The sequence below is a fragment of the Zonotrichia leucophrys genome, chromosome 18, assembly GCF_028769735.1.
Source record: "Zonotrichia leucophrys gambelii isolate GWCS_2022_RI chromosome 18, RI_Zleu_2.0, whole genome shotgun sequence".
NCBI classification, from domain to species: domain Eukaryota; kingdom Metazoa; phylum Chordata; class Aves; order Passeriformes; family Passerellidae; genus Zonotrichia; species Zonotrichia leucophrys.
The window spans coordinates 12,228,633-12,252,429 of record NC_088187.1 but is presented as its reverse complement, the minus strand read 5'-3'; the positions used below and the strand labels follow the sequence as shown (position 1 = coordinate 12,252,429).

At 39.3% G+C, this 23,797-nt stretch overlaps 1 protein-coding gene across 3 annotated transcripts; it reads left to right on the top strand.

Moving 5' to 3' along the window:
* Positions 1-229: 229 nt before the first annotated feature.
* On the top strand, positions 230-22,712 carry CSNK1D (casein kinase 1 delta). 3 transcript variants are annotated; one of them, XM_064728248.1, is made up of 10 exons: positions 1,956-2,283; positions 5,192-5,302; positions 6,945-7,093; positions 7,577-7,805; positions 8,196-8,366; positions 9,827-9,975; positions 10,547-10,718; positions 11,022-11,161; positions 17,638-17,704; positions 19,524-22,712. In XM_064728248.1, exons 1-9 carry the CDS (start codon positions 2,208-2,210, stop codon positions 17,668-17,670), a joined length of 1,230 nt encoding a protein of 409 aa, XP_064584318.1. In that variant the 5' UTR covers positions 1,956-2,207; the 3' UTR covers positions 17,671-17,704; positions 19,524-22,712. The 3 variants fall into 3 exon arrangements, with proteins under 3 accessions (XP_064584319.1, XP_064584318.1, XP_064584317.1); XM_064728249.1 differs by lacking the exons at positions 1,956-2,283; positions 17,638-17,704 and adding an exon at positions 230-404; XM_064728247.1 differs by lacking the exon at positions 17,638-17,704.
* Positions 22,713-23,797: the final 1,085 nt, after the last annotated feature.

Sequence of the window (23,797 nt, the reverse complement as noted above, 5' to 3'; positions counted from 1 at the left end):
TGTATTCCATGCTGTTTACTTCACAGAATCTTCAAAGCCTCTGTGCTTTAGATGCCCAGAAACACCTGCTGGAAACAAGCTGAGATGAGCTGAAAGAGCCTCTTCACTGAAATGAGAGGAGAGCTCTTATCCCAGCACATCCCACAGAGGGAATGAGGCCTCTCAGCCAAGGCTGGGGTTCATATATCCCTGATGGTGCCCGCCTCTCGTTCCCATGGCACCCAGGAAAAGGGAGGGGGCAAATCCCACCGGGTATAAAAGCCCTCAGAGCAGCTGCAGCTGTTTGGATCCTCTGACTTGAATGCAAGGGGAGTAAAGGGTTTGTTGTAGAAGAAAACTCTTCAGGAAAATAAGAGCACTTTCTTTTTTGCAGCAACTGCTTGGAGCAAAATGGCAGAAAACTGGTAAGAAATAAAACTTTCTGTTTAGGCAGCATAACTAGATAAATTAGGTAATTTGCTGTTAGCTTACATAATTATTCCTTAGTGGCTACAAAGTAGTACTTCCCATATGCCTAAGCTGGATGGAGAAGAATACTAATGATCTGAATAGTCTAAGTCTCCTTGGGACCTCTAATTCAGGCTATCTACATTATAAAGAAAAATAAGAAAAAAAAAAAACTCCTGGGCAGTGTAAGGGGTAAGTACGTGCTAGGCTCACCCTCCTCTGAGATACCTGGTCCAAAGGCACAGAAAGAATTTCTGAGAAATAAATATTTAAATCCTTAAAATGCTAAAAAAGACAGAGCTTCCTTCAAGTGAACCCCTAAAAATGAGAGAACAGGGCAATTACCCCCACTGAAACTGATAAAATGGCAAATGAACTGCTTCTGCCCTTTAATTTAATCTTTAAAAATATTGTAAAAAGAATTTCTCCTTTAATTTAAATCACTCCAGCAATTAAAAAAGATGCGTTTTTCCCCCAATCAAAACCCTTAACATGGAGTGACAGCTGGAGAGGGTTTGCAGGATGTGCTTGGGACTCACAAAGTAGCCTAACATTGCAGTGGCAGCAGCTTGGGTCTGGGAGACATCCTGTGTAATGCAGAATTTCCACGGTGGCAGCAGCTTGGGTCTGGGAGGCATCCTGTGTAATGCAGAATTTCCACCATGCAGCAAGCCACTCTGGGCCACAGGCCCCTGAACACCAGTGCCGGCCCCTTCTCCAGTAACAAAACTCAGCAGGTTGGGTTCCTGATTGCAGATTTTAGGAGGTGCTTGGCATTGTCAAAGCAGCTCGAATTGGCACTGGGACCAGCTTGGGTCTGGGAGGCGTGTTTTGCAATGTAGGGGGCCTACATGGACTAATGGGTCCAGGACTCATCACAGCTCCCACTAACAGTTGCTGTGGGAATTTGACAGTTCAGATGTGTCTTTGTCTCTCTCTCCCTCTCTTACTCTGTACTTCCAGTGGCTCAGTTGTCAGCCACCTAAGACATTAACGTCTTACAACTTTTACAGTATGAGGCTTCACAAATACACAGCCTCACATGTGCAGACACTACATGGTTACATATACAGGCCCTGCAGTGCTCAGCGGCGGTCTGCTTAGAGAAATTCTTCCTCACCCGGAGAGAGAGAGGAGATCCCAACACTCCTCTCCAGCAAGAATGACATGGTTTTCCCCTGAAATTTGTCACTTCTCAGACTTTGTCCCTGCAGCCACTCCCCCCACCTCCTTCCGCCTTCCCGGTCAAACGGGCACTCCTCGGAACGCAGTGCTGCCGGAGCTCCATCTCCACTGCGGTGACCGACGGCCTCGTGGACGACGACGCCATACGCACCGGGAAGACCGTGGGCTTCATTCGCCGCCCGGCATGTGGCTGGGACGCGCGGTAAGACGGGGCAGGCACTCCCGCCGAGACGAGCACCAAGAGAGCGGCGGGCGGGGGAGCTGGGACGGCATCCGCGCCCCGCCCGCCGCGTGCCCGTCCCTGCGGCAGCGCGCCCCGCCCCCGTCGCTAGGGAAGTGAGGTCACGCAGTATGGTGGCTGGGGGCCGGAGGGGCTGAGGCGCCGGTCGTGTCGGGAATCCGTGTCCATCTTGCTCGGGAGGTGCGGCGACGGGCTTGACTGTCTCGCTAGTGTCGAGCGGCGAGACCAAAGCCGCGATGGCATCCGAAACCGTAGGACTGTGAGGCATCAGAACGAGAGCCAGCAGACCGGGCAGAGCAACAGAACCGGGTCGCGGACGAGCCGAGCTGCCGCCATGGAGCTGAGGGTTGGGAACCGGTACCGGCTGGGCCGGAAGATCGGGAGTGGCTCCTTCGGGGATATCTACCTGGGTAAGGAGGATGGCTCGCTGTAGATTCAGCTGGCCGTTTTGTAGCTGTGTGGAGAACATCGAGGGCCTAGCCAGGTCGGGCAAGTACCTGGGCTAGGGACACAGCAGCAGTAATTTAATATTTCGTTGACATCATGTCCTAATTTGTATGGTGCGGAAATCGGGAATTCTGGTTTACTCGGCTGTCTCTTCTCATTGTTGTCTAGTGACCTTGGGCACCGTTCGAGTCTGTAAAATGGGCATAAGGGTAAAAATCGCTTCATCTCAAAACAAGGAAGGAAAAAAACCCAAAATCGCATAAACCCTGAAAACCCCACAACCCATTCGGAAAAAACCCCATTGCATTCGGAAAAACGTTTCGGAAAGGAAACATAGCACGGTTAAATATCGCTGCAGTGGACTAGGAAAAATTGTTGTCAGAAGGATGTTTCCTTCTCCTGTGAGGCCTAAAAAAATTACACAAGTACAAGTGAATAGATTGCAGTAAAAAAAAAAACTTTAAATCCTGATAGTTTGGCTAATCCTGTTGCTGACCATTACTAATCGTGATCGCTGTGCAATTGTAAAATATAAAGGCTTGGAATTGTCTTTGCCAGTCCATTATTATAGCCCTCTAACATAGCCTACTGCTACTGTTTATGACAAGCACAGGTAGCGGGTGCAAAACATTTTGAAAGCGGATGTTTTTAAAATACTTGCATATTTCGCAAACTCTCAAGCCATGTGAAGTGGATTAAATCCAAAGAAATATGAGCATTACGTCCCGCCTGGTAGACACAAGTGTTCTGCTTTTGAAAATTATGTTAACCTAGAAAAGCAAATCAGGGAAGGGGGAACTTGCAAGGGTTAAGTTTCATTGACTGCATATTTGTGGAAAATAAAAATAATGTCACTTGCTAGCTTATGTGGTACGCTTGCAGTGCATGCAGTATGAGAGGTGGGGGTTGTTTTTCCGTACATCTTGCAGTGCACAGCTGGCATTCCAACGTAATTTGTTACCTAAAGCTGCTTGTTTACAGCAAATGAAATACTGGTTATCCATAAGACAGATCATATGCTTGATGAAAAATACTCATTTCTAACTGAAGGCATGTGATGGTCTAGAGTCAGAGAATGTGATTCTTCCTCTCTACAATGCATGTATAGAAGATTGAAGATGTGACCATAGAAGATTGTGGTAAAGCTAGTGCAAAAATCCTTGTTAGCTTCCACTGGGATTTTGGGGGACAATTAAGACAGCAGTTAAAATCTGAAAAGTCTTAAATGATTTGAGAAATTTAAACTTGACTATTGCTCAGATAAATCAGATTGTATTACAGTATTTATATCAAGTGCCAGGGAAATAAACGTTTGTGTGTGACTTTTATCTCTATGAATACAGCTTACACCAGTGAAGTTGCACAGAATGTAATAGTTCCCTGTATGCTAGTGTATATATTAATGCTGTACTGAATTCTATGCAATAAATCCTCTGGGTTTTACATTTCTTTTTATTTCTGTATAATTGTCATGAATTTAGTCTCAGGGCTTATTGCAAATGTCATCCCATTTATATGAAGCATGGCTCAGGCATGGAACTAGCCTGGAAGTACATTAATGGAAGATCCTGGTGGCCTTTATTTTTCCAGGGAAAATTACTGTCTTTCAAGAACTGAAGCCTTTTGTAGAGTCCCATTTGCTTTGCCATCCATTATGTGGTAGGACAGATGTTTGAAAACTGTGGTTTTTTGTGAAAACGAAATGTGGTCAGTTTTTTAAAAATTCCATTTACTGCTCTGTTGTTCAGACTGTACAGTAGACACAAGTGTCTTAAAATAATGTCTAAAGTTATTTCAGAAGCCAATATTTATTTTTAAGTAGACGTGCTTTCTGATAGGCCTCAGTGAATTTGTGGATTATTTCAGCGTACATTCCCAGCTCAGTTTTGTGCTTTGAAGATGAAGATTTGACTATTTTTGCCTGTTTCTAGTCCCCAGGTTTTGTCTTAAATGCAGATACAAGGGTGTTGAAGACATGTCAGACTAGAGAGGAACTTCTAGTTAGGCTTTTGAAAGTGGGGATCAGATCGAACTATAGGTGGTGTACTTCACATAATCCTGAACCATGAGGTAAAGCAGAAAAGGGCCAAATTCCTGAAGTAGAGAGACTCGGAGATAATGTCCATGAAGTGTCACACGTTTCCTTTTGCTATTTCCTTTTTTTCTTATAGCTTGTAAGTTGCTTGGCTGTGACAGTGTGTATTTTCTTGACTGTTTCTATTTAAGAATGTCAGTTTCTCCCTACATACTTTGAAAGTGAACAGGTAAGCCTTTTTTGATTCTTAAAACAAGAATTTAATGAGATTTAAAAGAAAGCTTTTGCGGACTGCACATTCTTTAGTCTAGATAAGCTGCCTTCCAGCCAAGTAAAATGAGGTGTCAGGGTATAGCCGGACTATGTTGAGATCTAGGGAAATTGTAGCCTCTATTTCCAAGACATAAGAGGAGATGATTTGAATTCTTAGTACTTCTTCCATTGGCGGGTCAATTTGCCATGTTCATAAAGATTAATTCTGACCGTTTTTACCACAAACTGGAAGTGGAAAGACATTCCTGAGAAGACACACTTGATTTAGTTTTGTTGTTTATCTGGGGTTTGTTTGTTTGTTTGTTCCAATGGGATAGCAGCAATTTTGGATTCTCATTATACAATAGTTTTCTCTTGTAATCCTAGTCTGTTGGAGAGTGTCTGTAAAGTTTCAGAAGAATTTTTAGGTAATTGTGGCTGAAAGTACTTAATCACTAAACTACTCCTCAGTGGTATGTTTGCCATTGAGGAGTAGTTTGTTGATGCTCATTTTGTTTCGGTCTTGGCAAAGGAAATGCATCTTAAAAATATTTTGACCAATGTTTTAATTCTTCTGGTTTTAGGAACTGATATTGCTGCCGGAGAGGAGGTTGCAATAAAGTTGGAATGTGTGAAAACCAAACATCCTCAGCTCCACATCGAGAGTAAAATCTACAAAATGATGCAGGGTGGAGGCAAGCAAACTATTTTCCTTCTTCAAAGATTTTACTGCTTTTACACCTTTGATCTGTCTGCCACCTGACAGTTAATGTTTGGGATCTCTTTTGAGAAATAAGGAGAAGGTGGGAAAGGCAGCAGGATAGATAAAGAGCAGCATTTTAGTTCTGCAAGGGTTGTAGAGGAGCAGTTCTAAATCCACGGCTATCATGCTTCATGATAACCAGTAAGATCCTCCAAAGTTTCTCATGGTTCCCAAAATATTGAAGTGGGAGGACCTTGTGCAATGTGAAACAAAGTTTCATCTCAGAACAGTGCTTTATTTCTGATTCTCGTGGATCAGTGAAAGATGGTAACCGCTACTTTGGACCATTTCACTTGACTTGCGTATTATAGTAGCACAATTCTAAACTTTTAGCAATCAGGTTAATTTTTGTTGTGCATGTTAGTATTATTTTTGTCTGTGGTACAAATATTTCCTTGCTGGGAGAGTTCAAAGACAAAATGGCTCTGGTAGTGGAGAATTGGAATGCAGCAACTTCTTAGCTACTGTGTGTTGCTTTGCTACAGTAACTTGCTCATATATTTTGGAATTCTGGAAATGTAACATTCCTATGCAGTTCTGGGACATAAACCCGGTGTAGTTCAGTTTTGTGTTTGTTTTATAGTCCCTTGAATTCTTCCCAAATGAGGATGTGCTTTGCATGAAGAGTACATTCCATGCTGTATCTCAAGTACATGCCAAGTAGGGTAATAAGACCTCTAGAAATTGATAATAGTATGTATTTGCATTTAGTTACTTTTTAATTCCCTCATAATTCGGTTGCCACCTGTATGTAACCGAAATAGCCTTCATAGAATATCATGCTTCCTGTAAATTCAGCGAATTACGGCATTTCACACCAAAATGCATAGAATTAACTCTGAGTAAGGCATTTGAAAATCTGAATAAGGCTACCTACGTGGTGATTTATTTCAAAATATTTGAGCATTTCTGTTTTTTTTTTGTGAAATAAGGTTCCTGACTTCCTCCATAAATTTGGGCTAATTATCATACTGTAAAACTGAATGAATAATGCATCTCATGAACAATGCTGCTTTGGTAGAGATTCACCAAACAGCAAATACCATGAAACTGAAGGAAAGACAAGAATATGAAGGAAGGGCAGAAATTCATTGCAAATTTTGATGGAGGACACAGATATTTCATGGTGATTTTGTAGGCTTTAAAACTAAGTTAATTTCTAAGGCTTTCCTCGTAGTGGGTGGTCAGGGTTTTATTTTCAAACTCCTGATTTGTGCCTTATTGCATCCTAGAGACTACATGAATATTACTCTTGGTAAAATGCTTAGGGTTCAAATCCAACAAAGATGCTCAATACTTTAAAGTTACAAGATAAGCATGAAGACTAGAAGGTTTCTGGGGAAAAGAAAAAAGGCTCTTTTTAGACCTCTGTTGCTAGAATTTTGTATAGATTCTGCTAGAAGTTGTCCCACATTTAATTTGGAATGTCTGAACATAAAATATTAGGCTTTGCTGTAAATGGAAACATTAATGGGAATGACACTCAGAATTAATATTAAGAGCCTTGAAGATTTGTGTGCATCAATTATATAAATCAAAATGTTATACTGAATAAATTATTTATTTTTTCCTAGTGGGTATTCCCACAATTAAGTGGTGTGGAGCTGAAGGGGACTACAATGTTATGGTGATGGAGTTGTTGGGACCGAGTCTTGAAGATCTCTTCAATTTTTGTTCAAGGAAATTTAGTCTCAAGACAGTCCTATTACTTGCTGACCAAATGGTAGGTAATGACTTTGTTACCTTGGTAGTCAAATATGTTGGGATATAGAATTTTTTTTATCATATTCATTTTATTTCTAAAATTTAGAGCTGAATAGGCTGTATTAATAGAGCAAAAATCAAAAGTAGCTCTGTTTTTGTAAATCCAAACTATCCCATGAAAAGTGATTAGCCGTTCTTCTTTAAAAACTGAAACTGCACTGTTTGCAAACCGGGTGTTGCACTGTTCAAAGACTAAGAAATTTCCCCTAGAAAGTTTTTGGAAACAGATTGTCCTGGTTTTGTAAAATACACACGGGCAAAGAGCTGGAAAGGTTTGTCTGTTGTCTTCTAAATTGTTCTTTTTAATTCCCTTATATTTTACAATAGAAAGGGGAGTTGCCTCTTTCATTATTTAGACACCATTTCTAGTGTTTTTGTCAGAAAAAGATGTGTGCTTAGTCTCTTGACAATGATTTTTTTTTTTTTGTGGTTCTGTATTTAGATTAGTCGAATTGAATATATTCACTCTAAGAACTTCATCCACCGAGATGTGAAGCCAGATAACTTCTTAATGGGCCTGGGGAAGAAAGGCAATCTTGTCTACATAATAGACTTTGGACTAGCAAAAAAGTATCGAGATGCTCGAACTCATCAACATATTCCATATCGTGAAAATAAAAACTTAACGGGAACTGCCCGTTATGCATCCATCAACACTCATCTTGGAATTGGTGAGCTGGGGAAGGCAATAAATAGAAACTTCAAGAGTGTCGGTGCATGTAATCTTAGTTCAAGTCGATGTTGCTTTGGGGAGGCATAGGAGACAGTCCCTATTTTTGACACTAAGACTACAACTTGCATGGCCTTGTATATCTTTATTAAGTGGGATTCAGTCTATATTAGTCTGTTCAGTCTGAGTTTGTAATGCTTGGGATGTAGCAATTTTTTAATAACTGTAAGGATAAAAGGCTTTTCTTTTACTGAATGAGTTTGTCATGGGCATAGTAACACTCAACTGTCTCTTGTTTTGGAAGGGTTTTTATAACAATCTTGTTGCACAGACTTTTGTTTTGCCAGTAGAAAATGAAACCTAATGAGTTCACTTTTTTATGCTGTTGTAGAGCAATCTCGCAGAGATGACTTGGAGTCCTTGGGCTATGTACTGATGTATTTTAACCTGGGCTCCCTCCCCTGGCAGGGACTGAAAGCAGCAACAAAGAGGCAGAAATACGAACGTATCAGTGAAAAGAAAATGTCTACACCCATTGAGGTTTTGTGTAAAGGATATCCTTGTAAGTTACTCTTCTGTGACACTAGGACTATGTGTTCATTTTTTAGTGGTACATCTCCTTTCCTTATGTTAAATTCTGCTACTCTTTTTCACCATCTGTCTCTCTCCTTCTCCTCTTCCCCTTGCTTATCTCCCCATGATTTTACCACACGTGTGGTAAAAATACTATGCTGAAGACAGATCTTTTGTGTTCATAGAGCATTTCTAGGGATCCCTTGTCTCAACTGTTAAGTGCCCTCAAGAGGAAGGGTAGCATGGTACCCTGTTTTGTGCTGTAATTTTTGTGTGCCTGTTGGCTGGATAATTGGCAACAGACAAATAGCATTTTAACAAACTGCCTTTGTCTGTGCGGGTACTGTTTCTTGGATGAATTGGATTGTGTAGTCAGATGCATCTCTTATCTACTGCAGTTGTTTTGCTTGGGAATTATCATCTCAGGTTCATCTGGTTTCGCCTGCTGATGGATTAGAATTTGTGAGAAGCATAAGAAACACTGCTGTATCCTAGCATCATGCCTCGGAGCAGTTCTGTTCCTCAGTTTTTTACACCTCAACAACAATAAGCCATTTTTGAGTATTGTAAAATGATACTTCAGTTTGTTTTAAAACATAGTTACACTGGCTGTCATCAGAGACTATTTTAATTTCACAAAGAGTTCTGTCTCTTCACCCTCTTGTTACAATGACAAGAACTATAGTTTTTGTTTGGGTTGTGTGAAAATGCATCATTATGTGTTTCAAGTGTTGCTTCGTGCATGTTCCTTTACATTCATGAATTACATGTTTTCTCTGGGGTTTACAGGCAGGGAAGACTAATCAGATTCTCTTGTGCCGTTAGTTAGAATTTCTTTCTTAATATAAATTATTCTGTTATTTCATTTGGGAAAATCTAAAGTCAAAAGCTATTATTTTGATACTGCTGCTTTTCTCTGGTGCACTGAATTCACTACAGTATTCTTTTTTTTTCCTTTGTAATATTTTGCTTGCCCTTTAAAAAAAGTGTTCAGACTATTGTAAATTAAAAATGTGGCGTTACTTACCTGGGAGACAAAGTTTTTGTGTGTTTTGTGACACAGCAGACATGAATCTCTTGTGTGTCTTAACAAAGAAATGCTGTTCCATGTCCCACAATAAATTGTGTTCAATATGTTCCAAGCAAAGTTTTGAAACTTTTCTCCCCCACCCGCCAGCTGCTGGTTAAAGAACTGTGTTATTGGGTTCTCTGTGCTGTCGAAAAAGTGAGATCTTTGCCTGCTCTGTGATAGAAAAATAATTTCTTTTTCAGAATTGACATGACAGTGTTTCCTTTAGTGAATTTCTAGTATTAAATCATTATTCTTTTTCTTATGTTAAGAAGATTCCCTGCTTTTCAAGTTTGGAGTGGTTTGGGTGTTTTTGACACAGAATTACAAAAAGCCAGTGTGAAGCTCTAGATAAAAAAACAGGTTTCCTTTAATTACAGCTGAATTTGCCACATACTTGAATTTCTGCCGTTCTTTGCGTTTTGATGACAAGCCGGACTATTCCTATTTAAGGCAATTATTCAGAAACCTTTTTCATCGGCAAGGATTCTCCTATGACTATGTATTTGACTGGAACATGCTGAAATTTGTGAGTAGCTCACACAGCTTTCTAAAACTTGGAATTTTTAATTGTTCTGGATGGGTTCTGTTACTGCATTGTTAGTTTTGAGTACCTTAACTGATACTGTAAGATTGTCTTCCATATTTCCTCTTGGCAACTCTACTGTATAGACAGAAAGACCAGGAAATGAGGAGAAAGGCAGGAGATACAGGATCCATGCTATAAGGCTTGGATGACAACTGAATTGCAGTTTCAAAGCTGTTAATGTGGACAGCTTCTTAGATCTTTTAGGGCAGTCACCAGGCTAGGTTGTGGAATTACTACTTTCTCCCACTTTGATCTTTATCAAAGGTCATTTGCAACATTTGAGGAGGTGTCCAGCTGCCGTAACAGTACACGTGTACATTAACATTTTGAAGACTGTCCGAGCAGCTGTATGAACACAACTTACAGCAGTTCTCAAGAAATTTTACCAAAGCAGCTGTTGCCTTCTCAAACTTCAGTTCACACATTGTCCAGTACTTCTTTTTCAGTACTTTTATAAACATACAGTTGTAAAGAGTAATCCCCAAAGTTGTTCACTACTCTTGGCCCATAGGGTGCAAGCAGAGCAGCTGAAGATGCTGAACGTGAAAGACGGGAACGAGAGGAAAGATTAAGACATACACGAAATCCAGCTGTACGTGGATTACCCTCCACTGCTTCTGGCAGGATAAGAGGAACGCAAGATGTAGCTCCTCCTACTCCCCTTACCCCAACTTCACATGCTGGTGAGTAAGCAAGTAGCTGGGTAAGTGCTTTCTTGTAGACTACTCTAATTGGCAGTTTGTGTCTGGGCAGAGTTTGGCCTTTTGGTTTGGTTTTTTCTCCCTTGATTTTTAGTAGATTGAAGATATTTACATATGCTGCTTGCCTGGCAGTTGATACTTGTATTTCTATGAAATGGCGAACAGCCTTGATTCCTCGTTTGGTTATGTGGAATTTTTGTGTGCAAACAGCAAGAGTGTAATTTTTACAGTGACTGTTAACATGCCATTTCTCATTATGAGAATCTAATACTGTTTTTCTCACAGCCAACACCTCTCCTCGGCCAGTATCCGGTATGGAACGAGAAAGGAAAGTGAGTATGAGATTACATCGTGGTGCCCCAGTCAATATCTCCTCGTCTGATTTAACAGGCCGACAAGATACCTCTCGCATGTCAACTTCGCAGGTAAAAAAAAAATAAATCTGTGTATTGGAAAAAATGAGGGTGATTTGATAAAGTTAATTTGCCAAAAGAACTTGCCAGGTAATTGATGTAATTTCATACTGATTTTGCAGGTGATGTTCATTCATGTAAATGCTCAACATTTAGCCTGAATGATGTGGGCATAAAGAAATTTTTATTTTTATTTTTACCTTTACAGCAATGAGAGGATGCAAAATTGTAGAGGTGCAGCATTTTAACCTGCTGTTAAGGGATGTAGCTCCTTGACTCATAGAGTTTCTTATACCTGTTATAAGTGAGGAAGCAGAGTAAGAGACAATAGCGAATCTTGTTTCTGGATCAGCAGAGCACACAATATTGGTACAGAAAAGGCAAGAAGCATTTGGTGAAGAATAGAAGGTGCAATAGTGAAGAAACAGCATAGTGAATTAAGAGCACTGCACTACAACACTACGGTTGTAGTGCAGTGCTCTTAATTCAGAGCCCATAAGAGGCCACATACATGGATGCTGGATGTGTTGCAGAAGGCTCATTTCAAGAGAATGGCAGGAGGATAAATAATAATGATTCATAGTTGCACTGAAATCATCCTTGCTGCTCACAGTGACTTAGCAAAGAAATTCTAAGAATGTTTCTTTTTAGGGCTAACAGTGTTAAATGTGTTTCTATCCTTCCTCAGCATATTGACAGTCTTGTCCCAAACAGTGTGTGCCTTGGCTTTGTACAATTTACTTTCAGTCTTACTTACAAAATGGAAATCAGCCAATCTGTAGACATTCTGCAACATTTCTGGGAAAGCAGTATGTTAGGAGGACTATTGCAGTGACCTAGGGGTTTTTCCATCATGCCTCACTACTGTGCAGGAGCTCCAAGTGCATAATTTTTGCCAGGGACTTGTTCCTTGTTGACAGAGCACATTGACAAAAAATTAACTTGCTTCCTTTTAGCTTCATCATTTAATTGGCAGAGTTAATTACTTTTGGATAGTACAGGTTCTTACGTATGAAATCTTACTGCTTGAAAGAACAGTTTTTTAGATGGAGGCTGGGTGGATATGGATATTCAGACTGTACATCCCGATCTAATGAAGACTGAGAGTGAAGTGGGTTGGAGAAACAATTCCATTGTGATAAAAGCCAAGTGGCATTTGGGGTGGCGGGGAGTTTAAGCTGAATGATTTGTTTCACCATGTAGCTGCACAGATACTTGTGCTTGCACAAGGGGTGAACAGGAACAGAAATGACTGGGCAAGAATAGAGTGTAGGTGAGGTTTTCTGTACTGGCTTTGGTACAAGTTTCACCATCTTGTACTGTTCACTGAAGTGCTATTCTTGCCACCAGAAATTCTCACGTTTAAATATTTTTAATTAGTTTGAAAACAAAGGGGAGAATTGTGCATAGTTATGGATCTTGTAAATTTCATAAATACCTGGTAGAAGAATGTAAAGAAGGTGCAACCAGACTGTTTGCAGCAATATCAAGTGAATGGACTATGGAGAGTGGGCACAAATTGAAATACAGGAAATTCCGTTTAAACGTACAGAGAAACTTTCTTTTACTATGAAGGTGGGCAAGGAATGTAACAGGTTGCCCAAAGAAGTTGTGGAGTCTCCCTTTTCCAAATTGCTTGGAGCCCAACTGGACATTGTCCTGAGTGTCTTGCTCTAGTTGACTGTGCTTTGGGCAGTGGGATTGGGCTACATGATTTCCAGGAGTCCTTTTTGACCTTGAATATTATGTGAGGCTGTGATGCAGACTTCTCCCTGAACATTTACTTTAATATAAAGATGGTTTTGTGGCAAAATGTATATGCCAGATCTTTGGCATTCTGAGCAAATCTCTGATGCTTTGTCTCTGTTAACAGTCACATAAATGAGTTATAGCAGTAACAGACAGAAATGTAGCAATGCCCCTTGATTGTTTTAGGTGCAAGTACATCTTTAATGTTTTTGCTACGTTTGTGACATGTCACTCATTGTGCAGGTGACACTATTGTAAACATTTCAAAATACGAGTAATACAGTTGGTCTTGTACATCCATTTTGGTTCTGCCTGGCCTGTAGAATGTGAACATTGTGAGAGCAGTGAGCAGTTTTCTGAGTGGTCTTTGGGCTGTTTTCTGAGTGGTCTTTAAACATCCAGATGTGTAATTTGTGATATGGGCCCATAGTACCATCTGGCTTAATGGCACATTCCATATTTGCTCTTTTTCACACTCTGCTCCAAGTACAGGTCTGCTTGGTTGACTTCTTTACAGTCTCAAAAGCGGCCTAGTCAGTATCTTCTCTTGAGTTTGTTAGAACTAATAATTCATTGACTGCTGTATTCATTTAGTTCTTAAGACAGTGAACCACTGCTGGTATCTACTCATGGTGAACAAATAACGGTGTGTAACTAGTATAATTTGAACAGATTCCCATGGGCCTGTTGCAATTGGAGGGAAAGAGAGATTTGCAGGGGAAATGAGTTGGATTGGAAGGGACCTTAAAGATCACCTCATTCCAACCCCCCTGCCATGGGCAGAGAACCTTCCAGTAGGCCAGGTTACTCAGAATCCCATTCAGCCTGGCCTTGAACATTTCCTGAGATGGGGAGTCCACAACCTATCTAGGCAACCTGGTCTAATGCCTCACTGCCCTTATAGTAAAGAATTTCTTCCTAATAAATAAATCTACCCTCCTTCAGATTAAGGCCGTTCACCCTTGTTTTGCCACTATGTGCACTTTTACCTGCCATGAGAATAGCCCCTCTTCAGCCTTCTTGCAAGCCCCCTTTGGGTACTGCAAGGCTACTCTCAGTTCTCCCCAAAGTCTTCATCTTCTCTTCTCCAGACTAAACAGCGCCAACTCTCTCCGCCTGTCTTCGTAGGAGAGGTGCTCCAGCACTGTTGTCAACTTGTGGCTCTTCTCTGGACTCATTCTAACATTGTCAGCTTTGTTCTTGTGTTGGGGGCCCCAGAACTGGACACAGTACTCCACGTGGGTCTCACAAGAGCAGGATAGAGGGTAAAAATCCCCTCTCTCAAGTTGCTGGTCACTTTTCTTTTGATGCAGCCCAGGATATGGTTGGCTTTCTGGGCTGCAGGTGCACATTGCTGAGTCATGTTGAGCTTCTAATCCATGAACACACCCAAGTCTTTCTCCCCAGAGCTAATTACGATCCATCCATTCTTCACCCAGCCTGTACTTATGCTTGAGGCTGACCTGATCCACATGCTGGACCTTGCAGTTGACCTTGTTGAACTGCATGCAGCTCCCAAAGACCCACTTCTCAAGCTTGTTAAGGTCTCTTTGGATGGCATCCTTTTCCCTACAGCCGGTTGACTGCACCACACAGCTTGTTGTTGTCAGCAGATTTGCTGAGGGTACACACTTGTTTCCACTGTCCATGTTGCTGACAAAGATTTTGAACAGCGCTGGTCCCAATACTGAGGGACAAACACCACTCATCGCTGTTTTCCACTTGGACATCGAACTCACTGACCACAATTCTTTGAGTGCAACCATCCGGCCAGTTCCTTATCCACCAAGTGATCCGTGCGTCAAATCTGTGTCTCTGCAGTTTAGAGACAGGGATATCATGCAACACAGCATCCAGTGCTTTGCACAAGTTCGGGTGGGTGATACATGTGGCTCTTCTCTCATCCACCACTGCTTAGCCACACTGTAAAAGGTCCCTAGATTTGTTGGACTCAATTCAGCTTTTGTGAAGCTATGTTGTCTAACACCAATCACCTCCTTATTTTCCATGTGCTTTAGCATAGTTTCCAAGAAGATCTGTTACATGACTTTGCCAGGCACTGAGGTGTGACATATTTCCCTTTATAAAACTGGGGGTTATGGTTTCCCCTTTCCAGTCAGAGGGAGCTACACTGGACTGCCATGACATCTCAAATATGATGGATAGTGGTGTAGCCATTTACTCGGCCCGATCTCTCAGAACCCGTGGACGGACATGTGTCATCAGGTCCCACAGACTCGTGCACTTTCAGGTTCTTTAAACAGTCCCAAAGCCAGTCATCTTCTGCAGTGGATGGTTTTCATTTTCCCAATCCCTGCCTTCATCTTCTGCAACTTGAGTGGTGTGGCTGAAACACTTTATTTAGACTATAGCTTATAACACTACTGCTTGAGCTTGCTCGAGAAAATTCACTTTTCATTTTCCCAGTTGTCACTCTCTTGCAGGCAGGATGGTGCAAGTTGTAGGCGTTGATAGCTTATGCTCTTTACAGTTTTCATAATACTAAAGTAGCTCTTCTGTAGTCAGAATTTATCCTTTGATGTTAGCCAGGTCAATAGTTATAGCCATGAGTTTTCCATTATCTGTATACCTCGTTCTTAGGAAAACCTCAAGTATTTGAGACATTAGTTTTGTTATTTCATTTACTTTATGCTTTGGTTTGGTAAGGCAACAGTGCATCTGCAATCTCCACCTCTGTTTATCTAAAGGACAGGTTGCTGCTTGTTAAATTCTGGACAATGAAATGTACAGATGTTACTCAGACAAGGAAAGCTACTGGCCTCTAAGTAGAGTTCTTAAAGATGACAATTCCACGTGTTTATCTTTCTTTTTTCCAAACTGAATTCTGATCAAATAAGACTGAAACTGAAAAACTAAGGCTGTGAATGCAAATAATAGGAACCAGAGTTCTCTTAGGAAAAGGAGGCATTCTCAGAGAAATTTGATAATAGGAACTGCAGTTCTATTACGAAAACTAGGCATTCTCAGAGAAATTTAATGCTTATGGAAAAATGGTAATTGCTAAGCATAGCAAAATAGATGTCATTCCCAGCATCCAAGATAGCGTCTGCATAGCACCTAAGTCATTCTTCTCAGAAAAGACATGCAGTTTCTAACACTAAGTAACAAGCATTTATTGAAGTACTGCTGTGTCTTATGAAGTGGTTCGTGAAACTTAAATGTTTCTAATGAAATTATGTAAATTCTATGGCACATGTTATTCAGTACTTTTCTGGATTATATGAAGTGAATGCAACAGCAGAAAACCTGCAAGTTGTGAGTTCACAATGATAAACATCAGTGGGAGCCGAGCAGTCAAGCGCAGTCCATTCAAATGTGTGTTCCTGAAGTACTCCAAATTCTGGTTAGGATGAAGAAGTGGAGGCTGTTTTCCTCTAAGGGGGAGCTGTATCTGTGGTAAGTAATGACTGAGGAGGCAGATGTAATGTTGGAGAAGTTAGTGTGGTTTCCGTAATGAAAAGGCACAGTTTCCTCCTATGTATGATACAGTAATGAACAGAAGTGGACATGTTATTTTGTGTCATTAGTGAGATGGATTGGGAGAACAGATTGTACAGTGTAAGAGTTTCAAATCTACTTCCTTCAGTTTGTACTAAAAGCTAAGAAAATGTCATGAGTGAGTTGGTGTGGTGTTTGAGACAAAATGATTTTAACAGGAATTAATGTTTAAGGAGAAAATATGTGAAGAACCTAACACATAAAATTAAAATTAAAACCACTCACAAGTAAAGAAAGGCAAAATAGAGGTCTAAGTGAAAGTAGTTACCTACTGAAACAACTTCTAAAATAAGTAGATCATCTCTCCTCTCTGCCTTTGCATCGAGACTCGATTCATTTCTAAGTGTTGTGTTCAAGTTTAAAGCAAACCTAAATTTCAGCTCTGTGTGCAGTGTGTTAGACAGAAAGTCATACCAACTGTTAAAAGATCCATCTGCTCCTGAACACTCTGAGTTGTTCCCTAAGTCTCCTTTACACAAAGTTTTTAAGTCTCCTTTACACAAAGTTTTTAAACATTAAGGGGTGTAATAAAGGAGGTAGTAAATAAGGTAATGAGTATTCTAGTAAAAACTACTTTGAATCAGTTCTGCTGGTCCACATGCACAGACTGAATCCTGAAAGCATGATCATCTCAAGAGTCTAGTTGTGGGTGAGTAGTCTTCATTTCCTTCAACGAAAGGTTCAGTCTGACTGCTCGTGGTTACACAGTAAGTTGTTTAATATTTTTTTTCTTGAATGTAACATGTTCAGCACCCAACAGTCAAAGCTGTGGCAAATTCCAATTGGTAATAGAGGTATTCTCTGTAGTTGAAAGGAAAGATTGAAGTTCTGCACAAAGAAATATTTGATTATGGCTCTTTGATGGAAGAAAGTTTTAAAAGACTATAGCCAACACTGGCATTGAATAACTTAAGTGTTGTGCCATACTTCAAGTGCTTCTTCATTTTTCATTTCTGTATCCACAAATCTTTCTCCACCCATCTTAATAGGCATCATACTCTGCATTGTTCTTCTGACCCTGTCAGCTTCCTTTGAGGATTAATGATTTGTTTCTTTTACGCGCCTCTTAATATGATGGAAATGTCTTATAGAAGTCTGAAATCAGAGCTTCTCAAAAGATAGAGTTGCTACTACAAGTTCAGGTTGGATTTTTATTAAGACATCTTTATATATTGGGGCAGTGGAACTGTTAAAAATTACTGTCTTTTCCCCTACCTCAGAATAGCATTCCTTTCGAACACCATGGCAAGTAGCTGCTCGTCTCCTTTCGTTGGAAGGCAGCACTGGGTGAGTGCTTCTCATTAGACACCAAAACATTGTATGGGATGGGGAGAAAACTCTTTGGAAACATCCGACTTTGCTTCTTCTACTCATGTGATCTCATATTGTATCTGTGCCTTCTGGTCAGATGCTTGATGAAGCACTGATTTTTCTCTAACTTAAAAGCAAACGTCTTTCCAAAAGCTGAGTTACTACTGCTGTTCCACTTGGACTTATAAGCAGAGTTGACAATAATGTGACTTAAAAAGGTCCCTAAAATTGTTCAAGTATCAACAATAAAGTAAAATAACCAAGTCAAAATTTTAGCTGTATGAGAATTACGTGTCTTTCCAAGGATATTGATGCAGCAGTATGTCATCCATTAAAAAACAGATCTGCTTCAGAATCATAAAAGCAAAATACCTGTATGAAGACTCAATTGACAGTATTGCTCTGACGAGGCTCTGTCTTGTCTTTTCATTAATGGAATGTTCTACTACAGCCATGTCCATTTTTCACTGTTTTATATTCTTCTCCATGCCTTATGAACTCTCATTTTAAAAATACTCAGATCTGTTCAGATCTATATTTAAAACAAACGTTCACATACTAACAGGAATAGTTGACCATGAGCATCTCAGAGGTAGGCAGGCTTGAATTTAGGTATTACCAAGTCCTTTCCACTGTTCAGTGCAGTAGAAATCTCTGCCTTTCTGTGTGCAGCTTTTGGCTTTTTAGTCTGTTCTGCTTTTGGCAATAATAGGTTTCATATGAGAAATAACAGCTTTCAGTTGGAATCTGAACCTTAGTGGCTGAGGGATACTTTTCTTAAGTATTTCAAAAGCTTCTTTGATTTGCTATATATTAAAAAAAAGCTGTGAGATTTTTCTGTTCCTTAATAAATTCTGTTGTGTAACTCTTGTCTGCTGTCTCACTTTCTCTATAAAGCTTAAGCTTGCATTAATCCTGTATCTCTAGTTGGTGAAGAGTCCTGCTATTTCTCTTCTGTTTTCTCCTTCTGCTTTGTGTGCTTGGCTGACTCTGCACAACCTGCTTCTCGAACAGTGTATAGCATTAAAAAGATCCAACTGTAAATGACAGCTTAACACTTTAAAGACCAGTTATCAGATCTTAGTAAACAAATAGATGTTACAAAAAATGCAGAAAAGTAAACCTAGAGCTTTGCATTGAAAAGCCTGTATGCAGGAAACATGCACATTCTGGTCTGGTCTGGTATGTGGCTGCATTGGTTGGCCTGTACTGTATGCCTTAGTATTTGTAGTTGTTCACAACTGAAACAAATACTGAATACCGATCCAGCTACTTAGATGTTTCTCGCTTCTTAAATTGCAGAGATGTATGGTTTTTCACTTTCACAGTGAAAGTGGTAAGAAATAATGCTACGCTTGCTTCAGTAGGTCAAGCTATGGAAATACAAGAGGTATCAGTGTCCCATGGACAGAGAAAAGCTATTGAAAATAATGAATTTCTTTTTTACCTTCTTAATATTTTTTTTAATTAATTATCCATTGAGTCTATTACTGTGCGTTGATAGTGTTTTGATCTGGTTGGTTCGTTCTTCTGCACATGTTTATGCTCTAATTTTCTTCAAAACATCCCCTCTGACTGGAAAGGTGAATTTTCCGTGTTAACTTCTAATAAAAGAGGAAGATTGTAGGGAACTTTGTGTAGCTATAGGTGGATGTGAAACATAATATTGCTCACTGAATTTTAAATTCACACACTTATATTTTGGCAGTTGATAGTTTAGAAGTACATTGCGAGACACTTGTATGTTAACTGGAAGGATGTGTGCTGATGTTGTCTTGTTTTTTGGCTTTGGTAGATTCCTGCTCGGGTTACTACCAGTGTTCTCCAGTCTGCTGTGCACCGGTGAAAATTATTTTGCCATGGAGGGCAGATAATGCATGGCTGATCTCCCATGTTGCCAGTGGCTTTACTAGCAAATATACCCTAAACTAGAGCGGAAATTGGAGTTCTCCATGTGACCTAAAAAGCTCTTGGAGGAACATGCAGAGACTCCAGCAGCTGCCATTACAGGACGCTTTTCCCAGAAACCCAATGACCTTAAGAGAACCCTGTGGTAACAGGGCTGGAAAAGAAAGATGGTTTACAGAGTTCACCGCCTGTTACTGGATGGCCATTTCAGTTTTCCCTCCACAGGCGGCAGACTTTACTCCCTTTTTATTATTCTACTGTAACTATAAATCTTTTACTTGGTTTAAGAAAGTTTTTTGTATCATTTTGCTAAAATTATTGGCTTACTTCTCTGTAAAGAACTCTTGCTTTTGTCTGATTTAAAAATGTAGAGTATAAACAAACCTGAACTAAAGATAATGACTTGAAATTTCTTGTTTAAAAGATTAGTCTGCCAGGGAACATGTAAATGAATCAAAACCATCTGCTGTTATTTAAATTGTTTACTTTCACGTATTGTCCCATTCTGAGTCGGTTTTTTCATGAAGATTTTAAAACTGTTAGAGGTTTATGTTACTGTTTGCTGTCTTCATTCACACTGGACATTTAACTTTCTGTGTAGCACAAATGAATTTTTAAATACTCATTGTGTTTCATAGAAGAGGATAACAAAATACCCTGCAGGAGAGTCTTAAGTATAGTAGAGATTGTAATGATGAATTTCTTTTTTTGTAAAGAACATTAAGAACAAAGTAAAAGACTGACACTTGAGGGATTTAGAATTAGAAAGCTTGTTCTGTCTCTCTGCTTAGTTTGGGTGAATGGATACTTTCAAACATTGTTTTTACTCAGAAAATTTTGTTTCTTCTCCGCTGAGGCTGATTAGCTTGGAGACTGTTACAAGTGCAAAATAGACATTGCTGCTGAATCTTCAGAGAATTTGCATGTTTCATTCAGAATCCACATGTTTATAAATACATTGATTTAGGCCTTCTGTTACATGCCAAGACTCAAAAAAGGAATTCTTATACAAAAAAAAAAAAACCTAAATAACACCCCACAAACATAATAACCTATTCTTGCCATAAAATCCTGAGAATTTTTACAATTCAGATGCATATCATATTTAATTCTTAAGTATATTTAACCTGAGAATGCCCAGAGTAATTATCTAGGCATGAATGACTCAACATGCTCAGGTTGTTGCAGGTATTGTTGGCTCCTGTTGGTTATGAAATATGGGAAATTCTTCATACTGTCTGTTACTGTAAATGGTCTTGTAAAAGTACGTGTTCTGTCCTTATGGTACTTGGAACAGTACCAGAACTCTTTATGACTGAAATTATGGGAAGTTCTGTGCTGGAAAGTATGTACAGAGATTTTGTTTGAACAGTTAGGTATTTTGAGAAATGGAGACAATTTTTAAAGGTATATTGGTCTGCAGATTTTTATGAAGAGTAGTTTTTATTTTTTGGGTGTTTACAAATTCTTTTTTGCCCCCTCAAAAGTCCCCGTACCAAGAATTATCATTCTTCTTTGGATGCTTTCATAACAGTAGCTATTTGCTTGTGTTTACTCTGGGTCAGACTGGGGAAATGTGTGTTTGGGGAGAGTATAGTGGAAAAGCGCAAGAATTTGATTGACTGGTAAGTTTGCATAAGAGAATTATTTCCTCAGTTACTATAAACTTTGGTATTTTAGGCATGTGCACTACCATTTGAGCAGTTTTACACTTCACTGTGCTTTTCTTGTAAATATCTGTGGTTAATAGTGTAGTGTTTGAGGGACTGAAAAAAGCAGACTTTTTATTTCCTATGTATCTGGACCATTAGATTGCTGTACTATACTTAAAAGTTAACTGCAGATTTCTAGAATTGTACTCACTTGTGGGCAGTTTTTGTCCTCATAATAGCTAAATTCCATCATGCAGAAAATAGTTGGACTGTCTATATGAACCTGTGTATAAACCAGTATCTCAAAGCACTTCATTTGTACTACCACTGTATTTGTGTAATTTAACAGTTGTGTAAATACATTCATAATAACTTCTGTTCTTCTTGGTGTAACTTACTGACTTGCAATGAATCTTCACCATTTACCTGATGCAACTCTTTTCTTTTTTCTCTTTTCTTCCTTTTTTCTTCTCTTTTCTCATTTCTCACTTCTTTTTTCTTTTTTTCAAGGGATTTCTGTACCTACAAAGAATATTGTCAGTTGCAAACATTTGAAGATACTATCTTGGTAGCACAACTTTCAGTGAAAGAGTTTGGTAGTTATAATCCTGGGGTGTACAGGAAGAAAGAGAAAGCATTAATTACTTTGCTCACAGAAAGCATGCCTTTTTGCCAATTTAAAGGTAAATGTTTTTGTTTGGATACTTCTTTTTTTTCCAGAAGTTTTTTTATTCTGTACAAAAGCTTTCGCGTATCAAGTAATGCAGAGTATTGATAAGAAAGTATAGTAGGGGAATTGAGATTAGATCAGTTATGGGAGCTAAGATAAAGGCAAGAAAAATAGTGAGGTGTACTCACAGTGGTGCCCTGTATAATAAAATTCCAGATTTTGCTATATGATTCTCAAAAGTCTATTGTAACCTGAGGGTAGGCACACCTTCAGGAACCCTCCGTGTTTTCTTATTATCAGACATTTAGAAGTTGGAAGGATATTTTAATTTCTTCTCATGGTTTTCGCTTAAAATTGTGTATATGCTTTTATATGGAAAATACCACCTGTGCCGCTGTTTTACATAATCTTGAGTGGTTACAGAGTCCTTGAGTTTTTGCGGTACAAGTACTTTAAAAAAAAAAAGAAAATAAATCCTCTGCTTTAAGAGAGCCATTAAGAGAAAACATTTGAGTCCATGTATTCCACGTTAGCTTCATGAAAATATTCAAAGTACTCCTTGGAGGAAGGCACGTTGATGAAGTCATCGTTTCCAGTAGGAAAAATGTCATGAGTATAACTACTTGTCTTTGTTTCCTTATGTCCCAGACCCTTGAGGATAGCATTGGCTAGAGCAGCATACGTGTTGATTTCAAGAATATTTAGTTTCTCTTTTAAAATAATTAAATAAAAAGGCGTTTATTTTGTTCTTTGACTTTTGCTTTACAAGAGCTGCACTTTGTGTACAAAATACCAAATTAAAACAAACAATGCTACTGTTTTTTTAATAGTGCTGGGCCATCTGTTCAGAAATCAAAATTTAAGCTTTGAGATTGTGAGCAAGTGTAATCCATCATGAACTTAATCCTACAGCAGCTTCTAAAATTCACTGGATGAGTTAGGTTAATAATAAAAAGGTTTTACTGTGAAAGAATGCAGTATTTTGTTATTAAAAACAGTACATTTCCCTTTGATTCATTCAAGTGACAGTTATTGATTTTACATGCATATGTATAGATTTCAGTGACTGTCTGAACCTGAATTGGTATAGACTATGTGTACTGTTCAATACTTTTGTGCAAGGAGAGTGCTCAGAGGCCTGGTCTTCAGTAAGAATCTGTTTCACAGCCAAATCATACCGACTTTTTCAGCAGATATTTGCACAGTATTAACACTTTACAACTTCTTAGATATTGGTGGGTTTTTTCCTTGCTTAAGATTATTAAGACTAGTATGGTTTGGTTCTTCTGTCAAACCCATTATATGCTTCAGGCAGAGGGATAGTAGAAAATGAGCAGAGAACTGTACACAGAGAATCTACAAAAATATGCCTAAAATGTTCTTTGTTAATCACATTTTGGGCAATTTTTGATTCAAAATGCTTAAGGTATAGGTCTGAGATATATATGTATGCCTAATGGACAAAGAGGAATGTGAAAAAGTGGAAAAAGGGAAAAATGTCGTGGATCATCTTAAATTATTAAGCCCTAGTCTACAGTGTCTTTACCGTGACCAATCCAGGATGTTTGGGATGGGATGTGGAACAAGAATTCATTTGGTACATTATACACTAAAAAGAAAATACTTAGTCCTGAGCACTACAAGGAAAAAAAAATTGTTCAGTTACGGTCCTCAGCTTGGTTCAGACCTGCAAGCATTACAGGCACAAAGGCAGGACACAGCTTCTGGTATTTCCCTTAATCCTTAAGGAAAGGATAAGCCAGGGTAATTTGAGATCATGCACAGTTCTTTTTCTTAGATGACCCCTAACAGCAAATGTTTCTCTGCTCTCACGGCCAA